This window comes from Mytilus edulis, chromosome 1 (genome assembly GCF_963676685.1).
Source record: "Mytilus edulis chromosome 1, xbMytEdul2.2, whole genome shotgun sequence".
In the NCBI taxonomy this organism is placed as follows: Eukaryota; Metazoa; Mollusca; class Bivalvia; order Mytilida; family Mytilidae; genus Mytilus; species Mytilus edulis.
Genome location: NC_092344.1, coordinates 72,756,667 through 72,775,237, shown reverse-complemented (window position 1 = coordinate 72,775,237; position 18,571 = coordinate 72,756,667). Strand labels below are relative to the sequence as shown.

General features: G+C 31.2%; 1 protein-coding gene across 3 annotated transcripts; it reads left to right on the top strand.

Moving 5' to 3' along the window:
* The first annotated feature begins 1,357 nt into the window (after positions 1-1,357).
* Positions 1,358-11,605, top strand: LOC139489654 (uncharacterized). 3 transcript variants are annotated; one of them, XM_071276296.1, is made up of 7 exons: positions 1,358-1,474; positions 2,848-2,934; positions 3,826-4,047; positions 6,144-6,359; positions 7,212-7,418; positions 8,880-9,034; positions 10,643-11,605. In XM_071276296.1, exons 1-6 carry the CDS (start codon positions 1,456-1,458, stop codon positions 8,933-8,935), a joined length of 807 nt encoding a protein of 268 aa, XP_071132397.1. In that variant the 5' UTR covers positions 1,358-1,455; the 3' UTR covers positions 8,936-9,034; positions 10,643-11,605. The 3 variants fall into 3 exon arrangements, with proteins under 3 accessions (XP_071132397.1, XP_071132414.1, XP_071132406.1); XM_071276313.1 differs by having other exon boundaries at positions 8,831-9,034; XM_071276305.1 differs by having other exon boundaries at positions 1,398-1,474; positions 2,851-2,934.
* Positions 11,606-18,571: the final 6,966 nt, after the last annotated feature.

Here is an 18,571-nt window from a genome sequence, read left to right as displayed (position 1 = left end):
GAAGTGGATCAATCTGAATTAATTCAAATTAAAAAACAAAAAAAAGTAGGTGTTAATATCAGAACATTTTCTTCTAAAAAAAATAGTTGTACAAACCGGTTGCCGATAGAAAATTGAGAAGAAGAAAAGACAACGAAAATGTTAATATAAATGGTAGTTGTAGTCTCAAGGATTTCGTAACATGCAATGAACTGGAACTTAGAAGTGTGAAACTTCATTTAAGATGAATTACATCTCCAAAAAAAAAATGTTTAATATTTTATTTATAAACGTGACGTGCTCATATTCATCTTCGAATCCTTAAGAATAGTATTTAAGATATTGAAATTTCAAAGTTGAATGTGTGTTTTTATCACCATTGCAAAATGGGAAATTCATCACTTATCGATTCACAAGACAAACTTTGGTCGTCTTAGAGTTAGAATGATTCCCAATTAGATTGACATGCGGACGATGACTTTGTAAACAAGCACGCTACTTATTCCGCTCATCATATCGGTCTAGTAATTAACAGGATTTATCACATTAACATGCTTCGTTTTACTTTGCTTGCTACAATTATTCCTACAAAAATTGTTTATTATTTTTTAAATATTGCAGTCACTCGCCTAAAAAAAATAATTCTTAACAAAGTGAAGACCGCCAATTTGTGACAGAAATTCGAAATTCTTGCTTTTTTCAAACAGTTTTCTATCCTAAAACGTTAATTCTAATGAGGTATATATATGCTTAATGTACATGTCAATCATAATGTCGTGGCACCAATTAGGCAGTTCATTGTGTACAACCTCAAAAATGTCGATCTTAAAATGTTGATGTCAGAAAACTTGAAAGAAGATAATTTGCTGTTACAAAATGTTAGAAATTATTATAAATTAAGGAACGTATATCCCTCACGCAAAGCTCTGATTCCTTTCACGGATTTGGCTATACTTTTTGGACCTTTTTGATTATAGCTCTTCATCTTTAATATAAGCTTTGGATTTCAAATATTATGGTCACGAGCATCACTGAAGAGACATGTATTTTCGAAATGCGCATCTGGTCCAGGAAAATTGGTACCGTTAATGTTATTAGCATGATATAAATCATTCATTTGATGTCACATAAAAATTATCTTTGATTTTCTTACCAAAATGAACTATGAGGCTCACTTTATCACAAGAGAAACATTTACAAAGTCGACCCTTAAGACTCTATCCTTTTTTTTTATTTTAGAAAGATATACGTGATGCGTTACTTTGAATACGCACATTGATGTTTGTAGTTACATTATATCTATCGAAACACACTCACATTGTTAGACTTATCATTATATCTAATTACAACTGTATGCCTGAGTGATTTTGGTGCAAAAATATCTTCTCACTATAATATAATATAAATCTGATAACACTGAAAAATGAAAATGAAATACATTAACATTGAAACGTCCGGTTATTGAATAATATCGTGATGGTTTACCCGATAAAAGGTACGTCTTCTTCTAACACATATATACCACACTCATATTTATATAATAGTTAAAGTGTTTGTAAATGCTTTGATAATCAGTTATTGATACGGTATTCGTCTGTTAATGAACTATTTATAAAATATTTAAGTCAGTTATTTTTAGTCGAATTTGTTTCCTTCTACTGCCATTTTTTTGCGTCGATTTTAATTTTATAAAAAGGGACATTTTAGCGGACTAAAAAGTATGGGATTTGCTTATTGTTGTAGGTCTACAATGACCGTTAATTTGATGCCTATTCCCTGGCCGCCATGATCGGATGATTTTTTTTTCGTGGCTACCCCCCTAATATGACTACTTATAGCTATAGACATGTTCTTATAAAATTTCATGCTTGTATCATCATTTGCATTATTTTTGTGGTAAGCTGCCCAACTATAGTAGCTGATACAACTAAAATGGATGCCTGACTGGAGTAGGGCTTTAAATAAAAAAAAATCAAGTTTCATAGAACATATCAGCTTTATGTCCAGTTTATAATGTACAAAGTGAAAGTTTTACCGATAACAGTGCCATTAAGTAAAAAGTTTTATCATATTACAACATGTATCTACTGGGAAACAGGCTTTGTTATATTTCTTACACAAGAAAGAGATAGTATGACAAAATTCAAAAAGCACCTGTTAGGCGAATCAAATAAACTATAACCTCTTTCACCAACAGACTGTGATTTGATACAAACATGTATTTTATTTTTACATTTAACTGTGAAAGAAGATGTGGTATGCTAGCTGATGAGACACTCCACAAGAGACCATAAAATTAAAAACAACACGTTTTACAATTCCATGCGTCCGAAGCGCTTTTCTGGATTTACCTTCATCAGGAACGCTCAAAGCCATTTAAAATCCGGGGATGAATAAATACCAAAACCGTTGAAGAGCTATATTTCAAAAATGCCTAAAATGAATAGCCAAATTCATCTAAAGTCAACTTTGCCTGAGGGAGTTGAAACCTTAGTTTCTTAATAATTTTAAAACTAATAAACGGACTATTTTTTAAAAAAAAGTTTGTTAAATCATGTCAGTATTGACTACTGAGCTGATTGATTGATATCCCCATGAACTGTTAGTCCACCAGCAGACGTATCGACCCAGTGATGCAAAAACTTAAAAACAGAACGTCATCCAAAGTTAAGCAAGTATATATATATAATTATATAAAACAAAGTATAGGTCTAAAGTTTTGGTCCTTTCCTACACTGCTCAATACTATTTAACAACTGTAGATATTTCACATATCTATAGATTGTAGCAATATCTATAGACTATTGCTTACTTCGTAGGCGTATATCGGCTTAATACTCAATAACATGAACTTTTAATTCATTTCAGTAGTTTTGCTTTCATCTGTTCGATGTAACAATATGTTGTTGGTGATGCTAATTCACACGATTCTACAGTTGTCAGTTACAGCCCAACGTAAGTGACTTTTTTTTTATTCAAGTTTCATTTCATATATGTTAATTGCAACACATAGTTAATGTCACTCAACCTTTGCTTTTATCAGAAGGTCATTATTGAGTTTAACCTTTCGGAGGGTTGGATTTAGTCACATTCAGTATTGTTCCCCTAGCAACGTAATACATATATTATATGAGACATACACATCTTTCAATACAGTATTATACCTTCAATTTAGTATGTTTTGAGATGAACAAGATAACGACCCTCCCGTTAATAGCAGTATCCTTTTCTGAGATTATTGCATGAAAGTGTTAACTGCTTAATATTCTAAATTAGGGTTGATTGATCAAAATATTCTGCATATTCTGCCTCTGTAATTTTAGAATGCTACGGTAGAAAGGGTACTAATTCAATTGAAAGAATATTGTTATATTTGCTAGTCCGACTATAAATTACATAATAAGTCCTTATTAAATAAAAAATACGTAAGTTATGCGTCGATGCTGTCATTCTTATAGCGATTTTATTGTTATATTAACATGTTGATACTTTTTATATCTCTATCTCTCTAACATACACTGATAATGTGAACATGCACCTAGTGCGTGTTGCAGTGTACGCAGCATTCACATATCTTTCGGAAAGGTACTTAACGTTATGAGATGGTATTATTGTGACAGGCATCAAACACATATGGGCACACTACGGTGTTTAAATTCTATTTCATACATTGCCTTTTGGTTAAGTCTTAAGTCAGCGGTGTTTCATTGATAAAAACGTATAAAGGTTGAGAAAAAGGGTCTGATGATACGTGGTATGACGAATTACAGAATTAATTAAAATGTAATGTTTACCTAGTATATATAAATATGTATATGTTACAAATATGTCTTGCTCATTTTACAGAAAACCTTACACCATTTGGCATAGCTTCGCAAAGCACTGAGTATGGAGGAACTTTAAGTAATCCCAACAATGCTATACTCCCACCTATCTCAAATGACTTTGATTTGAATATATGTTCCCACACAGCAGATGGAAGTGATCCATCTGCAGACTGGTGGATGTTTCAATTTTCTTTCGAATTGGCGTACATCACAGATATAACTATTTACTACAGAACAGAATGTAAGTATACACAATCTCAGATAGAATAGTATTTCTATTTTATCTTCTTTGCTTTCACACATGTAAACATATCCAGAATAGTCCTACTTCAATGATAAACAAAGTTGAGGATGACAAAAAATTCACTACAAAACATAATTATTTAAGGGGCACTAGCTACGAGATATTAAACAAATAGAATATAACTTGTTTTGTTCACTTATCAGTAAAAGTGAAATAGTGAAATAATAATTCGCTTTAAGCAGCCAGTGTGGTTCAATTTTGTAAATAATGTGTTAAGAAACCATGCAGATGAATGGGTCACTTATAAGTCAATAATTCTACCTAATTGAATCCGTATGCATGCAACCTTGAATTAAACCCCACAGTTAGAAATTGAATTTCGAAACAGATCCACTGATCTTCGGTAGAAAAACGTTCAAACCATAGTCAGTTAAGATTTTAGTCAAGCGCAACTGTCTTGTGCCTTGTTCCGCAGACTCTCAGAAAAATAACCTACACAATGATAATGATGATTGGCTAACCCGAATAATAACTTTCAACATGTTATTAAACTAATCTGCCTGTCAGAGAAGTCATTTGTTTTCTTTCATTTTTTAGTATAGAGTCAAATCGATTTTTTTTTATCAAATGAGACAGAAATTTACAAATAAAGGTCTGCATATGGCCTTCAACAATTAACGAAGCCCCTATCGCATAGTTGGCTATACAAGATAATCGTTAACTACAAACCACTGAATTACAGGCTCCTGACTTCGAACAGACACACACATGCAGAATGTGGCGGGTTTAAACACATAACCGGTATCCCAACTCTCGTCCTTACCTTGGACAGAAGTGTAATAAAGCAATATATGAACAACTATAAAATCAGTTGAAAAAGACTTATTAGATTGATACAGATGGAAATACATCTTAGGCCGTGTTCACATTGACTTAAACTCGGTGTTGTGTTGGTGTAATTCACACGTAAACTAAACACAATTACGTTCCCATTGATAAAATAATGTGCGCATGTAGTTTAAATCATGTTTTGTCAACATGCAGTAAAAAAAACAAATAAAAGCCAGAGAGAACGTGGTCAGGTTAGTTTACTCTAAAGATTATATACATGCACCTGCAATGAGAAGTCAGAAATTTCAAATGGCAGATATCTTTAAAGACATGTCAGTACACAATAAGCTGTGGTTTGTTAATTAAGATAGCATTTTTTGTTAGTGAGCAGTGAAACATAAATATATCTTGATTTAGGATATTTTTGTTTGTTTGTAACAAGGAATGTCGAGAGCGAAATTGATTTGAATTACCAAATTTATTTGAATTATAGATGGCAGATAATTTTAATTACCTTTAGCATTTTGCCGACCCATTATTCCAACATCAGAAAGTATGTTTTAATAACGATTTGTATTCATTTCCATTATAAGAGGAACTAAAGATACCAAAGGGACAGTCAAACTCATAAATAGAAAATAAACTGACAACGACATGGCTAAAAATGAAAAAGACAAACAAACAAACAATAGTATACATGACACAACATTGAAGACTGAAGAATAAACAACACAAACCGTATTAAATATTTCGTAGAGTTGCTGCAACAGTCAATGACCTACCGATCTAGACTTTTAACTGGGTTTGTACTAAGATGATCTACTCGATAGGTGCCACATGTAAAGGAGGATCTACTGACCCTCCTAGAGGACATGAGATTACCCCAAATTGGTTGTTTTTCGTGTTGCTCAGTATTTATTGATCTATGTTATGTTTTCTGTACTTATGTTTGTCAGTTTGAATTTTTTTCGATTTAAGCCATGGTTTTGACATTTTTTTTTGCATTGTGAGTTTGAATGTCTCTTGATAACCTTGACCTTTTTGTATAATCGGATTAACCGATGTCACATATTCACAGAAAGAATCATTGCAATAGTGCATGGAATAATATATCAGTCTTGATTTGTTTTGACCATGATATAACTCATCAGAGAATTAACTCATTGTTGTGATTAATTTCGTGTAGAGAGAGCCTACACATGTTCAAATTAACGATTATATTGAGGAAAATATAAAGCAAAACTGGTAATTCATCTTTACAGTTGCTTATCGGATGGATGGATTTAAGATATATGTAACCAACACATCAGCTATTCCACCTAACGGTTATCTATGTTATGAAGATTCAGATCCTGGTCTCCCAAACATCACTCAGAATATTCCGTGTTATGAATTAGGAAAATACGTTATCTACTACGATGCTACAGGGGATGAATTATATGGACCTGTTGTTGAACTGTGTTACGTTGCTATAAATGGTGAGATAACGTTTGAATACACAATGTGTATGCATATATCTCATAATTACAGAACTTGACACAAGGAAGTCTTTCTACAATTTTAGATCGGTTTTATATGTTTTTGCCTTTTGAGATTGATGATCAATTTTTACTCTAGCAAACACACTTATACTCTTATTATATTTTATCAGATGTGGTTTTAATCTTCTTTAGAATATAAGACTTATAAGATACATTGTATGTGATGTGTTCGTATAAAATTTCAAACTTGCATTTGTTTTGAGGAGTCGGTGTTGGCGTATTAAAATACATGCAATTATATCTTATCTTATAAAGTATCATACACACTTCATTTTGGAATCAGGACTGGCTAAAATGAGGTTGTTTTCTTTGGTAGGGCAATATGATCGTGCCTACATTTGTGTGCTCCGACATTACAATCATTACTGAAACGGCTTTCTTTGTTAAAACTATTCAGAATAAAAGATAAAAAGTAACTGCCCGTTAAATATGAAAATAACTAGGAAAAGGTTGAACCTAAAACAATTTATTGGTTGTAATCATGAACCTTATAAGAATATTACGGTTTTTTAATGCGTTATTAAATCAAAATAAGCACAGAGGAAGTAAAACTCACCCATTTGTCTTCAGTATAGCAGAACTATAGCTACTGTAATACAAGAATGAGTTAAATCTCAGTATAAAACCAGGTTTTAATCACCATGGAAAAAGGTCTATACAAAGTCATGATTATGACAATTTTTCCCCATTTGTTCCGTTGAATTATCACGTTTGAGCTTATTATCATAGACTTCTTTTTGATCGTGGACTACTACATTTCTTTTAGTAAAACAGTTTCTAACATTGTAGGATGTCCAAAAGGTATGTGGGGACCAAACTGTACAGAATCATGTTCATCTATATGTATAAACCAACACTGTCATCCTGAAAATGGTTCCTGTATTTGGGGATGTGATCCCCAAAGATGTATTAATGGAAGATGTAATACACATACAGGTTTTTGTACTGAGGGTTGTGTAACAGGGTGGATAGGACAATACTGTACCTGTGGCAAATGTAAGTATTTTCTTAAAAGTATCTTTCGTAAAATTTCTGTTAGAAAATAAATGAAGAAATATGATTAATTCTAGATATATATGAGTATGATAGAAAAATTTAAATCGTATTTTGTCCAGCACTGGGAATTTGTTTTACATATGATAAGACAATACCATTACCAATATATTTGTATGTAGAATTTAGTAAAATCAAACCCAATTACGTATATCAATTACTATTTTCTTTTCACTTGTCCATTCAATATATACCATATATCATATAACCAGACTTCACAATTGTTTGTTCATGTCGTGGGGTAACTGTTTCATCATTGACATGTGCCCGAATCCTAGGTGTATTCATATGCATTTTAGACACAGTTAACATATTTAATCTCTATCGATATAAAATCAACAACTGTAATTAATGTATCAGCTTATAATGTATGTGCCAATTGATAAACTATATAACTATACATACATTTTTGATATGTATACATCTTTATATATACAAATACTTGCAAACTTATCTGTGTTTATAAGGTATAAAACATAGCACCAATTAACATTCAATTCATCTAGGGATGAATCAGCGTGAAAAGCTTGTATATGTGCTTTTTAAAAGATATATGCATAGTAAGCACGCTTTAAATGTACGAAAATCATTATTTACGTATATATAAAATGCTGGTATAGTGATGTATGCTTAACTTTTCATATAGGGGTCTATATTATAAACTTTTGATAAATAATGTGATTTTCTCACATATTGATATTATGTTCAATTTGTTTATTTCATGATAGTCGGCCTTCAAAGTTAACAGAACACTGTTGAACTGCGCTCATCTCATTTTGGAGACTTTAATCTTAAATAATATGTTAAAAAGTTAAAAAAAGAAAAAAAAAAAAAAAAAAAAAAAAAGCAATATTTGAGTTAACTGTCTTTATCGAAGTAGTATACTGTTTAACTCTATAATTTTGTTGTTCTTCTATATTATACCCATTTGAAAAGACAGGCTAAAAATAACCAGAGGAACAGTCAAACTCAAAGATTGAAAATAAACAAACCACGCCATGCATACAAAAGAAAAAGACAAATAGAAAAATAATAGAACACAATACACAACATAGAAAACTAAAGACTTAGAAACACAAACACCACCAAAAACTGGGGGTGATCTAAGGTGCTGAGGAGGAATAAGCAGATCCTGCTCCACATGTGGCACCCGTCGTATATTTTGAAAGTGTTACTCGAGTAATACAAGCTGTTCATATCATTCCTTTAGATACTATATATCATTTTCAATAACAAATGCACTTTGCAGTCAGAAGCATTTCATTGAAATAACTGAAATAAAAAACAAGAGTCATGTTTGTAGAAATTCAACAGGTTTACAGAAACACCTGGCAGGCGTATAATTATTACTTTAGTATCTGTCATATTTTTTTTTAAAACCTAATTCCTGCTCATTGGTCAAAGACAACTACGATTTTTACGGGCTGTATTCAAAAAAGACTACACGATATTACCCTTAGAGATTTTACAACCAATGGAAATTAGACATACATCTATAGTAGTGATTTACTAATCAACGAACCAGTTTGAAATTTCTACCGTTTATTAAATCATTGTTGGTAAGTACTATTTGTGAATAAAACTAGTAACAGTTCACGACAGGCTAACAAAATATTTGAAAACGCAAGTAAAAATATTGAAACTCTTATTTACATAACTTGACAACAGTATCGAAGCTATATCCCTTGTTTATAAGTCTGTCTAAAGTTTGGTTAGCTTTTGATGTGAATGACAAAATGTGTGTGCTTGGATGAAATTTTATCCATTGAAGATGAAAACATGAAATATTTGAAAGCATGTCTGCACGTTGATTCATATATATTATAAAATTGAGAATGGAAATGGGGAATGTGCCAAAGAGACAACAACCCGACCATAGGAAAAAAACAACAGCAGAAGGTCACCAACAGGTCTTCAATGTAGCGAGAAATTCTCGCAACCGGAGGCGTCATTAGCATATTTACCTGACAATATCTAGATATTAGTATTTTGTCATATCTAAACAGGGATTTGTGATAACTTTAAAATTTTCAAGATGTATTTTAATGTGAATAAAGTCTGAATGTTTAGGCTTTAAATACATATTTAAAGGTAAGTTGATGCAAGAATAGTATGTGACATTTTGTCTTACACTGTTAGAGATTTATAATGTTTAATCAATGTGTAGAGGTGTTAATTATAAGCTATTCAAATCATGTAGTTCGTGCATTTTTCGGAGTAGGTTTAAAAATAATTCAAACAAATATACTTGACTGTAGGTAAGCATTCACTAGCTGTAACTATCCTATAGATTAACAACTGTCGGTTATAATGATTATTTAAAATCGTCATTGAGGGTGGAGCACGCATTGGTGTTAATTAATTCTTTTCATTTGTTGTCATTTGTATGCAAGAGTTACATTCCTTTTTACTATGTCCAATTAATAAAAAAAGTCAACTTGAAAAATCATGTGTTGCTTTAATATGGTGTAAACAATTTTGTCAGAATGAAATAAAGCAGACATACAATGAACATGTAAATGTTATTTTTAAGCCACTCATTAATATATATTGAAAAATAATCATTGATGAAAGATTTACGCAAAAAAATAACAGGTGAGCGATTCAGACTCTTGAGAGCCTTTGTTTAGAGATAGAAAACATCTTTCAAATTCTATTTGTAAGGAGTAAATAATAATAAAAAAAACATTGGCGACGTTACGGGCACATGATAAAAATATACCTGAACTGATAGACTAAACAATTTCAAGCACTCAGAATATGTGTTACATCCAAAACTAATATAGATGAATGTAGGATGCTTTATACATTATTGTGTAGAATAGTAAAGAAATGGTACTTCTACTGATTTAATTCAGGACTATTTTGTAGCGCTTTTGACGTTAACACGTATGTGTATATAACATGTCGGCTGTCAACATCTATATTTAGTTATATTGCATGCAGAACACATTTTTCAGGCTGATTAAAATTGTATAAAGTAATTCGTTGCAGTAGTATCAATTAATACTTTATCCTTGGACATAATGGTAAATTTCTTTTTTTTCAATTTAACATTTTTGTCATGCAATTTTATCAGTTTTTTAGAAGAAAAAAAACAGTCTACTAATAAAGAGAATGCTAATGGTTGCCTTTCATGAAATAATATAGATTTTTGTTTTTCATAGGCAAGCATCGTACATCAACTATTCTTCCTAATGGTTATATCTGTAATGAAGATCCTGAGTCTGGTTTACAAACACCCTTCAGAAAACTCCCTCTTATCAACTTTAACAATGCGTTATTTATAAATATGCTCACTGAAATAACGAACAAATGGTTGTTTCGATGGATATATCATTCAAACCTTGAATTTTTGTTTTGGATAATACAGCTTTTACAATTGTTTATGATACTTACAGGGACAAACATCATCGTCGACAAAACATACCTTGAATCATCTTTGTCTGGCAGTCCTTGACGATCCACGTTAACAAATCGATAATGTCATACGCATTAATAATAGAAACAGCTGTGAATTATATCGTAAAATTGAGAATGTCACAGGGGAATATTTTATGGTTATAACATCTAAACTTATAACGCATTCTTGGACATTTTCCACGTAAATGTGTGAAACTGCGGTCTAGATAAGAAATGGATCGGATGTCAGTGAACTTCAACTGTTTTTTTTCTTTATTTTCATATATGTTATCCGTAATTTATTTGCAATATATTGATTTAAATCTTGAAAATGCAGTTTAATTTGAAAAAAATAACAATGCCTTTTTTTTTGTTTTTTAAAATAAACTCACAAACATTTTTTACACTTATATTCCCTAGCTAACAACAGTTGAAACATTAAAATCCAAGCACACTGCAATACTTAGCAGATTTGTCAAATAGTCTATAAAATATTGAATGGTGGTCAATTTTCGCTAAAATGTTATTTTCTGTATTTTTGTCTTTCACTTTTGCTTATAGGCTTTTTTGTGTTTCTTTCTTACATATGACCTGACTGTGTACTTATACATCCCGTCATTGTATTATTGTTTGTTAATAAATTTGTTTGTTTTATATATATTATAGGCATTAAGATAATAAACAAATATTGACTGCTATGCCCCTATTTTTGACATTGTTACTTATTAAAAAAATTGAGAATGGAAATGGGGAATGTGTTTAACAGACAACAACCCGACCGTAGAAAAAATAACAGCAGAAGGTCACCAACAAGTGTTCAATGTAGCGAGAAATTCCCGCACCCGGAGGCGTCCCTCAGCTGGCCTCTAAACAAATATATACTATTCAGTGATAATGAACGCCATACTAATTTCCAAGTTGTACACAAGAAACTAAAATTAAAATAATACAAGACTAACAAAGGCCAGAGGCTCCTGACTTTGGACAGGCGCAAAAATCCGGCGGGGTTAAACATGTTTATGAGATCTCAACCCTCTCCCTATATCTCTAGCCAATGTAGAAAAGTAAACGCATAACAATACGCACATTTAAAAATTCAGTTCAAGAGAAGTCCGAGTCTAATGTCAGAAGATGTAACCAAAGAAAATAAACAAAATGACAATAATACATAAATATCTTGAAGAATAACACAATCTGGATTTTGTTTTTGTTTGACATGAAAAAGAACTTATACTGGCGCTAAAGAAGCCCAATCACTGGCAGCGCCTGATTCATGTGATTGCAATACAGTTTCTTAAAAATCTATTATTTTGATCTGGAAGTCAAATGATAAGCTCATCCGAAGGGCAGGGTGGTGGGCCTTACATTGCGTTAAAGTGATACACGTTCATGTCATTCATATTCAAACTTTGTTGATGAGTTTGCTACAAGTGTGCTATGGATCCGATGTGTTAATGTAATTCACACGTAAACTTAACACAATTACGTTCCCTTTGATAAAAATCAATGTTTACATGTAGCTTAAATCATGTTTTGTCTACATGCAGTAAAAGAAAAACCAAAAAAAACAACAGATAGAACGCAGCCGGGCTAGTTTATTTTAACGATTCATATTATATACATGCACCTACAATGAGAAGTCATGAATTTCAAATGGCAGATATATATATTTAAAGACAAGTCAATACACAATGAGCTGCGGTTTGTTAATTAAGAAAGCCTTCTTTGTTAATAAGCATTGAGACATATAAATATCTTAATTTAGGTTATTTTTGTTTGTTTGTAACAAAGAATGTCGAGAGCGGAATTGATTTGATAAACCAAATTTATTTGAATTCCAGATTATACACTAAAAATATATTTGAATTAAATTTGGAATTTGCCACTTCATTATTCCAACATAAGAAATTACCGATCCGATCTTTACTTATAACTGGGTTTGTACTAAGATGATCAACTCAACAGGTGCCACATGTGATGCAGGATATGCTTACCCTTCTAGAGGACATGAGATCACCCCAAATGGGTTGTTGTCGTGTTGCTCAGTGTTTATTGATCTATGTTATGTTTTGTGTACTATTGTTTGTCTTTTTCGATTTTAGACATGGATTTGACCTTTTTTGTATGGTGAGTTTGAATGTCTCTTAGATATATTTTACCTATTTTGTATAACCGGATTAACAGATGGCACATACTCACAGAAAGAATCGTTTGCAGTAATGCATGAACTACTTGTAATCTCATTATTGAGTTCTTGTTACCATGATATTACTGATCAGAGAATTAACTCATTGTTGCGATTAGTTTCGTGCAGAGAGAGCATACACATGTTCAAATTAACGATTATATTGAGGAAAATATAAAGCAAAAATGGTAATTCTTTTTTTACAGTTGCTTATCGGACGGATGGATTTAAGTTATATGTAACCAACACATCAATTATTCAACCTGTTGGGTATCTATGTTATGAAGATTCTGATCCTGGTCTCCCAAACATCAATCAAAATATTCCGTGTTATAAATCTGGAAAATACGTTATCTACTACGATACTACAGGCGATGGCTTCTTTGGACCTGTTGTTGAACGGTGCTACGTTGCTATAAATGTTGAGATAACGTTTAAATACACAATATGTATTTGTATTATTACAGAACTCGACACAAGGAAGTCTTTCTACAATTTGAGATCGGTTTTATTTGTTTTTGGCTTTTGAGATTGATTATGAATTTTTACTCTAGCAAACCAACTTATACACTTGGTATCTTTATTCAGGTTTGTTTTTAATTTTCCTTAGAATATAAGACTTATAAGATATGCCATTGTATGCGATGTTCTCCTATAAAATTTAAAATTCGCATTCGTTCTGAGGAGTCAGTTTTCATGTCTTAAAATACATGCAATTATATCTTATCTTATAAAGTATAATTAACACTACATTTCGGAATCAGAATTGGCTGAAATAAGGTTGTTTTCTTTGGTAGGGCAATATGATTGCATACATTTGATTCGACATTACAATCATTACTGAAACGGCTTTCTCTGTCTATTTACTTATTCAGAAAAAAGTTACTTCCCGTTAAATATAAAAATACATATAACTATGATAAGGTTGAACCTATATTTTAAAAACAATTATTTTGTTGTAATCATGAACCTAAAAAGAATGTTACGGTTTTATATTTTATAAAAAGGCGTTAATCAATCAAAATATGTACAGAAGAAGTTAAGCTCACACATTTGTCTTCAGTATATCAGAACTATAGCTACTGTAATACAAGGAGGAGGTTAAACTAGGTATAAAATCAGGTTTTAATCGCCATGATAAAGGCCTGTACAAAGTCAGGATTATGACAGTTTTTCCCCATTTGTTCCGTTGAGTTATCACGTTTGAGCTTATGTTCATAGACTTCCTGGATTCGTTTTTATGCTTTTTATTTTGCACTTGTTTAATTCATTGGCTGTCGTGTTGATCGTGGATTACTACATTTCTTTTAGTAAAACAGTTTCTAACATTGTAGGATGCCCAAAAGGTATGTGGGGACCTAACTGTACAGAAGCATGTTCATCTATATGTATAAACCAACAATGTCATCCTGAAAATGGTTCCTGCATTTGGGGATGTGATCCCCAAAGATGTGTTAATGGGAGATGTGATACACATACGGGTTTTTGCCATGAGGGTTGTGTAACAGGATGGGTCGGACAATTTTGTACCTGTGGCAAATGTACGTATTTTTTTAAAAGTATCTTCAATTTGTAAAATGTATGTTTGAAAAATATTCGAAGAATATTGTTTATTCTAGATAGACATGAGTATCAAAGAAAGAATTGGTTCTATATTTTGTCATGCACTGGAAATAATTTTCTACATTTGATTAAACAATAACATCATCAATATATTTGTATGTAGGATTTAGAGATATTGAACTTAAAATTTTATACGCGTCATTAATTGTTGATTATTTTTTTCGCTTTTTTATTTGTTTAATCATGTCTTTTGGATGCTGTTTCCTCATTACTTACCTAACACCTCGTGTTATCCATAGGATCTTATATAATGTTATTGTATTTAGATTCTATCGATATAAAATCAGTTACTGTACAGTAATAATTATCAGCTCATACTTTATATTTCGATTGATACATTTAATGATTATATTGATATATATATATATATATATACAATGATTCCAAACTCATCTGTGTTTATATACTAGGACAAAACCATAGCACCAATTAATATTAAATTTTTCTAGTGGTGAATCAGCGAAAAAACTAATATATGTGCTTAGTTAAAACTAAATGAATGTTTAAACATATATATAAATGCAAGGCAACGTTATTAATTATATTGAGCATGCTTTAAATATACGGCTACCTTTATTTGAATAATGCTGGTATAGTGGTTTGTGCTTAACTTATATATTGGAGTTCATTTTATACTCCATTACACATATAGATGAACATGTTTCTGCTTACCCTTCCGGAGCACCTGAGATCACCCCTAGTTTTTGGTGGGGTTCGTGTTGTTTATTCTTTAGTTTTCTATGTTGTGTCATGTGTACTATTGTTTTTCTGTTTGTCTTTTTCATTTTTAGCCATGGCGTTGTCAGTATGTTTTAGATTTATGAGTTTGACTGTCCCTTTGGTATCTTTCGTCCCTCTTTTATACATTGTTATAAATAATGTGTTTACTTACAAATTGATATTATGTTAAATTTGTTTATTTGTTTATTTATGTTATTGTCGACCTTAAAAATCAACCGAATATATGTTCAGCTACACTAGTCTCACTGAAGATATTTATCTTGAATATATCATAAATAGATATAGGAAGATGTGGTATGAAGGCCAATGAGACAACTCTCAACTTGTTTAATAATTTGCATTTGCCGTCTTTATCGAAGTCGTATACTGATTTACTCTGTATTTTCTGCGTACCTCTATATCCTACAAGTTTAAAAATATTTTGGATGTGTACTAGATTTTAAAAAACAAATATCATTCCTTATAGATACTCCATATTATTTCAATAGTAAAATAACGTTGCATTCAGAAACATTTCATTGAAATAATTGAATTAAACAATAAAATTCATGTTTGTGGAAATTTAAGAGTTTTACAGAAACACCTTGCATGCGTATTATTATTTGTATCGTGCATTTTTTTTTTACACAATTTCTGCTCAATGGTCCAATATAACTACGATTTTTACCAGACTACAATTCAAAATAGAACGTATGAAACCAGTTTGAAATTTCTACCGTTTAATAAATCATTGATAGTAAGTACTTTTTGTGAATAAAATTAGTAACAGTTGGCGACAAGCAAACAAAACATATGAAAATCAAAGTGAAAATATTACATACTCCTATGTTTCATAACTTGACCGTAACGAAGCTATTCCCCTTCCTAAAAAACGCATGTTTAAAGGTTTGGTCAGCTTATGATGTTGACATGTTTGTGGTTTGCATAAAATATTACCATTAAAGATGGAAACGTGAAATACCTGAACGTATAAAATCTCTGCTCGTCGGTATATTTATACGAAAGATGTCTTTGTAGCGATGATAAAATTTATTAAAAGTTAGTAACATCGAAAATCCTGTTGTAATAACTTTGTTAGTCTTGTGTGACCTTAAGTTTCTTGTGTATAATTCGGAGTTTAGTATGACGTCCATTTCCACTGAACTAGTATACATATTTGTTTAGTGGCCAGCTGAAGAACGCATACGGGTGCGGCAGTTTCTCGCTGCATTGAAGACCCATTGGTGACATTCGGTTGTTGTCTGCTCTATGGTCGAGTTGTTGTTTCTTTGACACATTCCCCATTTCCATTCATAATTTTATTACAGTAAAACATATATTTATTTTCAAAAATAAAATGCGTTGTTACACACACGAGCAAATTAAACAAGTAGATATATATATATATATATATATATATATATATATATATATATATATATATATATATATATATATATATATATATATATAAACACCATACGATGGTGCCATGGTATTTCACCATCTTAAATGGATAATTATCAATATGAAATGACAAATCATCTCTTTGATCGTACATGTTACTATTGCAATATTTGAAATGTTTGATGTCTAGTTTTAAAGGAAAGGATATATAAAGATTCTTAAATAGAATGTATAACGACATATCTGTGAACGTATCCTCGTCGGATTCTAATCGCCTATATCAAGTAAATTTATTTACGGTTCTTAGGCCATGTGTTCAAACAAAAGATGCTAAGAATTCGGAAAAAAATTTATTACGCATTTGGAATAAATAACAATATAACAATGCGTGTAAGGACTTTTATGTAATTTGTGAACCAAAAAAAGCGAAAGAAGATTTAGTTTTGTTTGGTTTAACTTTCAAACGAAAATAGGTCACACTTATGATTGTTTAAAATTTCGTTTGTGGTAACTGCCGTTGAAGTATATGCGAGTCTTGACTTTACTAGTCAATAAATTCGTTCTTCATAAACGGTTGATGTAAAGTGATTATCATACAAAAACGATTTTGTTGGATGATTTGTCAGCTGAGACAACAATCACCACAGAGCAACCACAAAAAGAGTATATTTCTCGCAGTATAGACTAATTTCAAACACTTGTTTAGTGAGGATTTTATCGATATATCAACGTGTTTTCATATTAAAGGTCAGTATGATTTATGCCACTATGTTGATAGCAAGGGCTCTTCCGTTGAAAGCAGCATATCTAGTTTTACAGGGTCGTTTTACGAAATAATTGTTGTTTGATTTTAACAAAATGTATTTTTTTAATAAACCGTTTGTTATAATTATTATTTACCTACCAAAGAAGCAATACAAAAAGTTTATTAAAAAGAAAACAATCGTTCATTAAAAAAAATTAACACCTGAGACGAACCGAAAGATTTCATATGAAAAGATATAACAAAGTTACAAAACAACGTTGCTGTAGACGAACGTATCACAAAATTTAAAAGTCCCCTTAGAATGTTCTTCTTTCAAGACATGACAAGAACGATAAAGTTAACAGGCCACATTTACTTATTTCACAAGTGGAAGATAAGTATGGTCAGATGTGACATATATTTCATTACTTTAGTGTAATTCATGATGATGTCTGTGAAGTATTCAAATTGACTTCATCAGTATAAATAACGTTAATGTTATGACTGATTGAGCATGGGTTCAATATTTGCGGTGTAATAGTCAATCCTGTACCAAGATAATCTTGATATAAAACATAACCCAACGAAAGTAGTTTACACAATACTATCACGAAAACCTTGACATAAAATATAACCCCACGAAAGTAGTATACACGATGCTACATGTATATATAATTCATATAATTACATGAATTTCTGAAATGTTATTGAATAGAAATAGAAAGTTAACAATGGGAATGATGAGCATAGCCTTCTTCCTAAGTCTAGTTTACTTTGATCAAGATTGCAGAGGCTGTAGATTAAAGTAAGGATACGTAAGCACAAACAGTGGTATATCTATGTTACAAACGTGGAAATCAATTTCTAATACAAACTTAAGATCCAGCACTTTTGACTCTAAATGTGGATCCTTTAATTCGCATTATTTCGATAGATAATAATTACAGTAAATATGATCAACAGAACGTGAGAGAAAGCAAACTATCAAATGAAGAATAAAGAAAGATATGTTAA

Coding starts and splice junctions, on each gene's coding strand:
- LOC139489654 (XM_071276296.1), top strand. Junction 2,935..3,825: donor GTTGTCAGTTACAGCCCAAC/GTAAGTGACTTT, acceptor CTCATTTTACAG/AAAACCTTACACCATTTGGC. Junction 4,048..6,143: donor TATTTACTACAGAACAGAAT/GTAAGTATACAC, acceptor TCATCTTTACAG/TTGCTTATCGGATGGATGGA.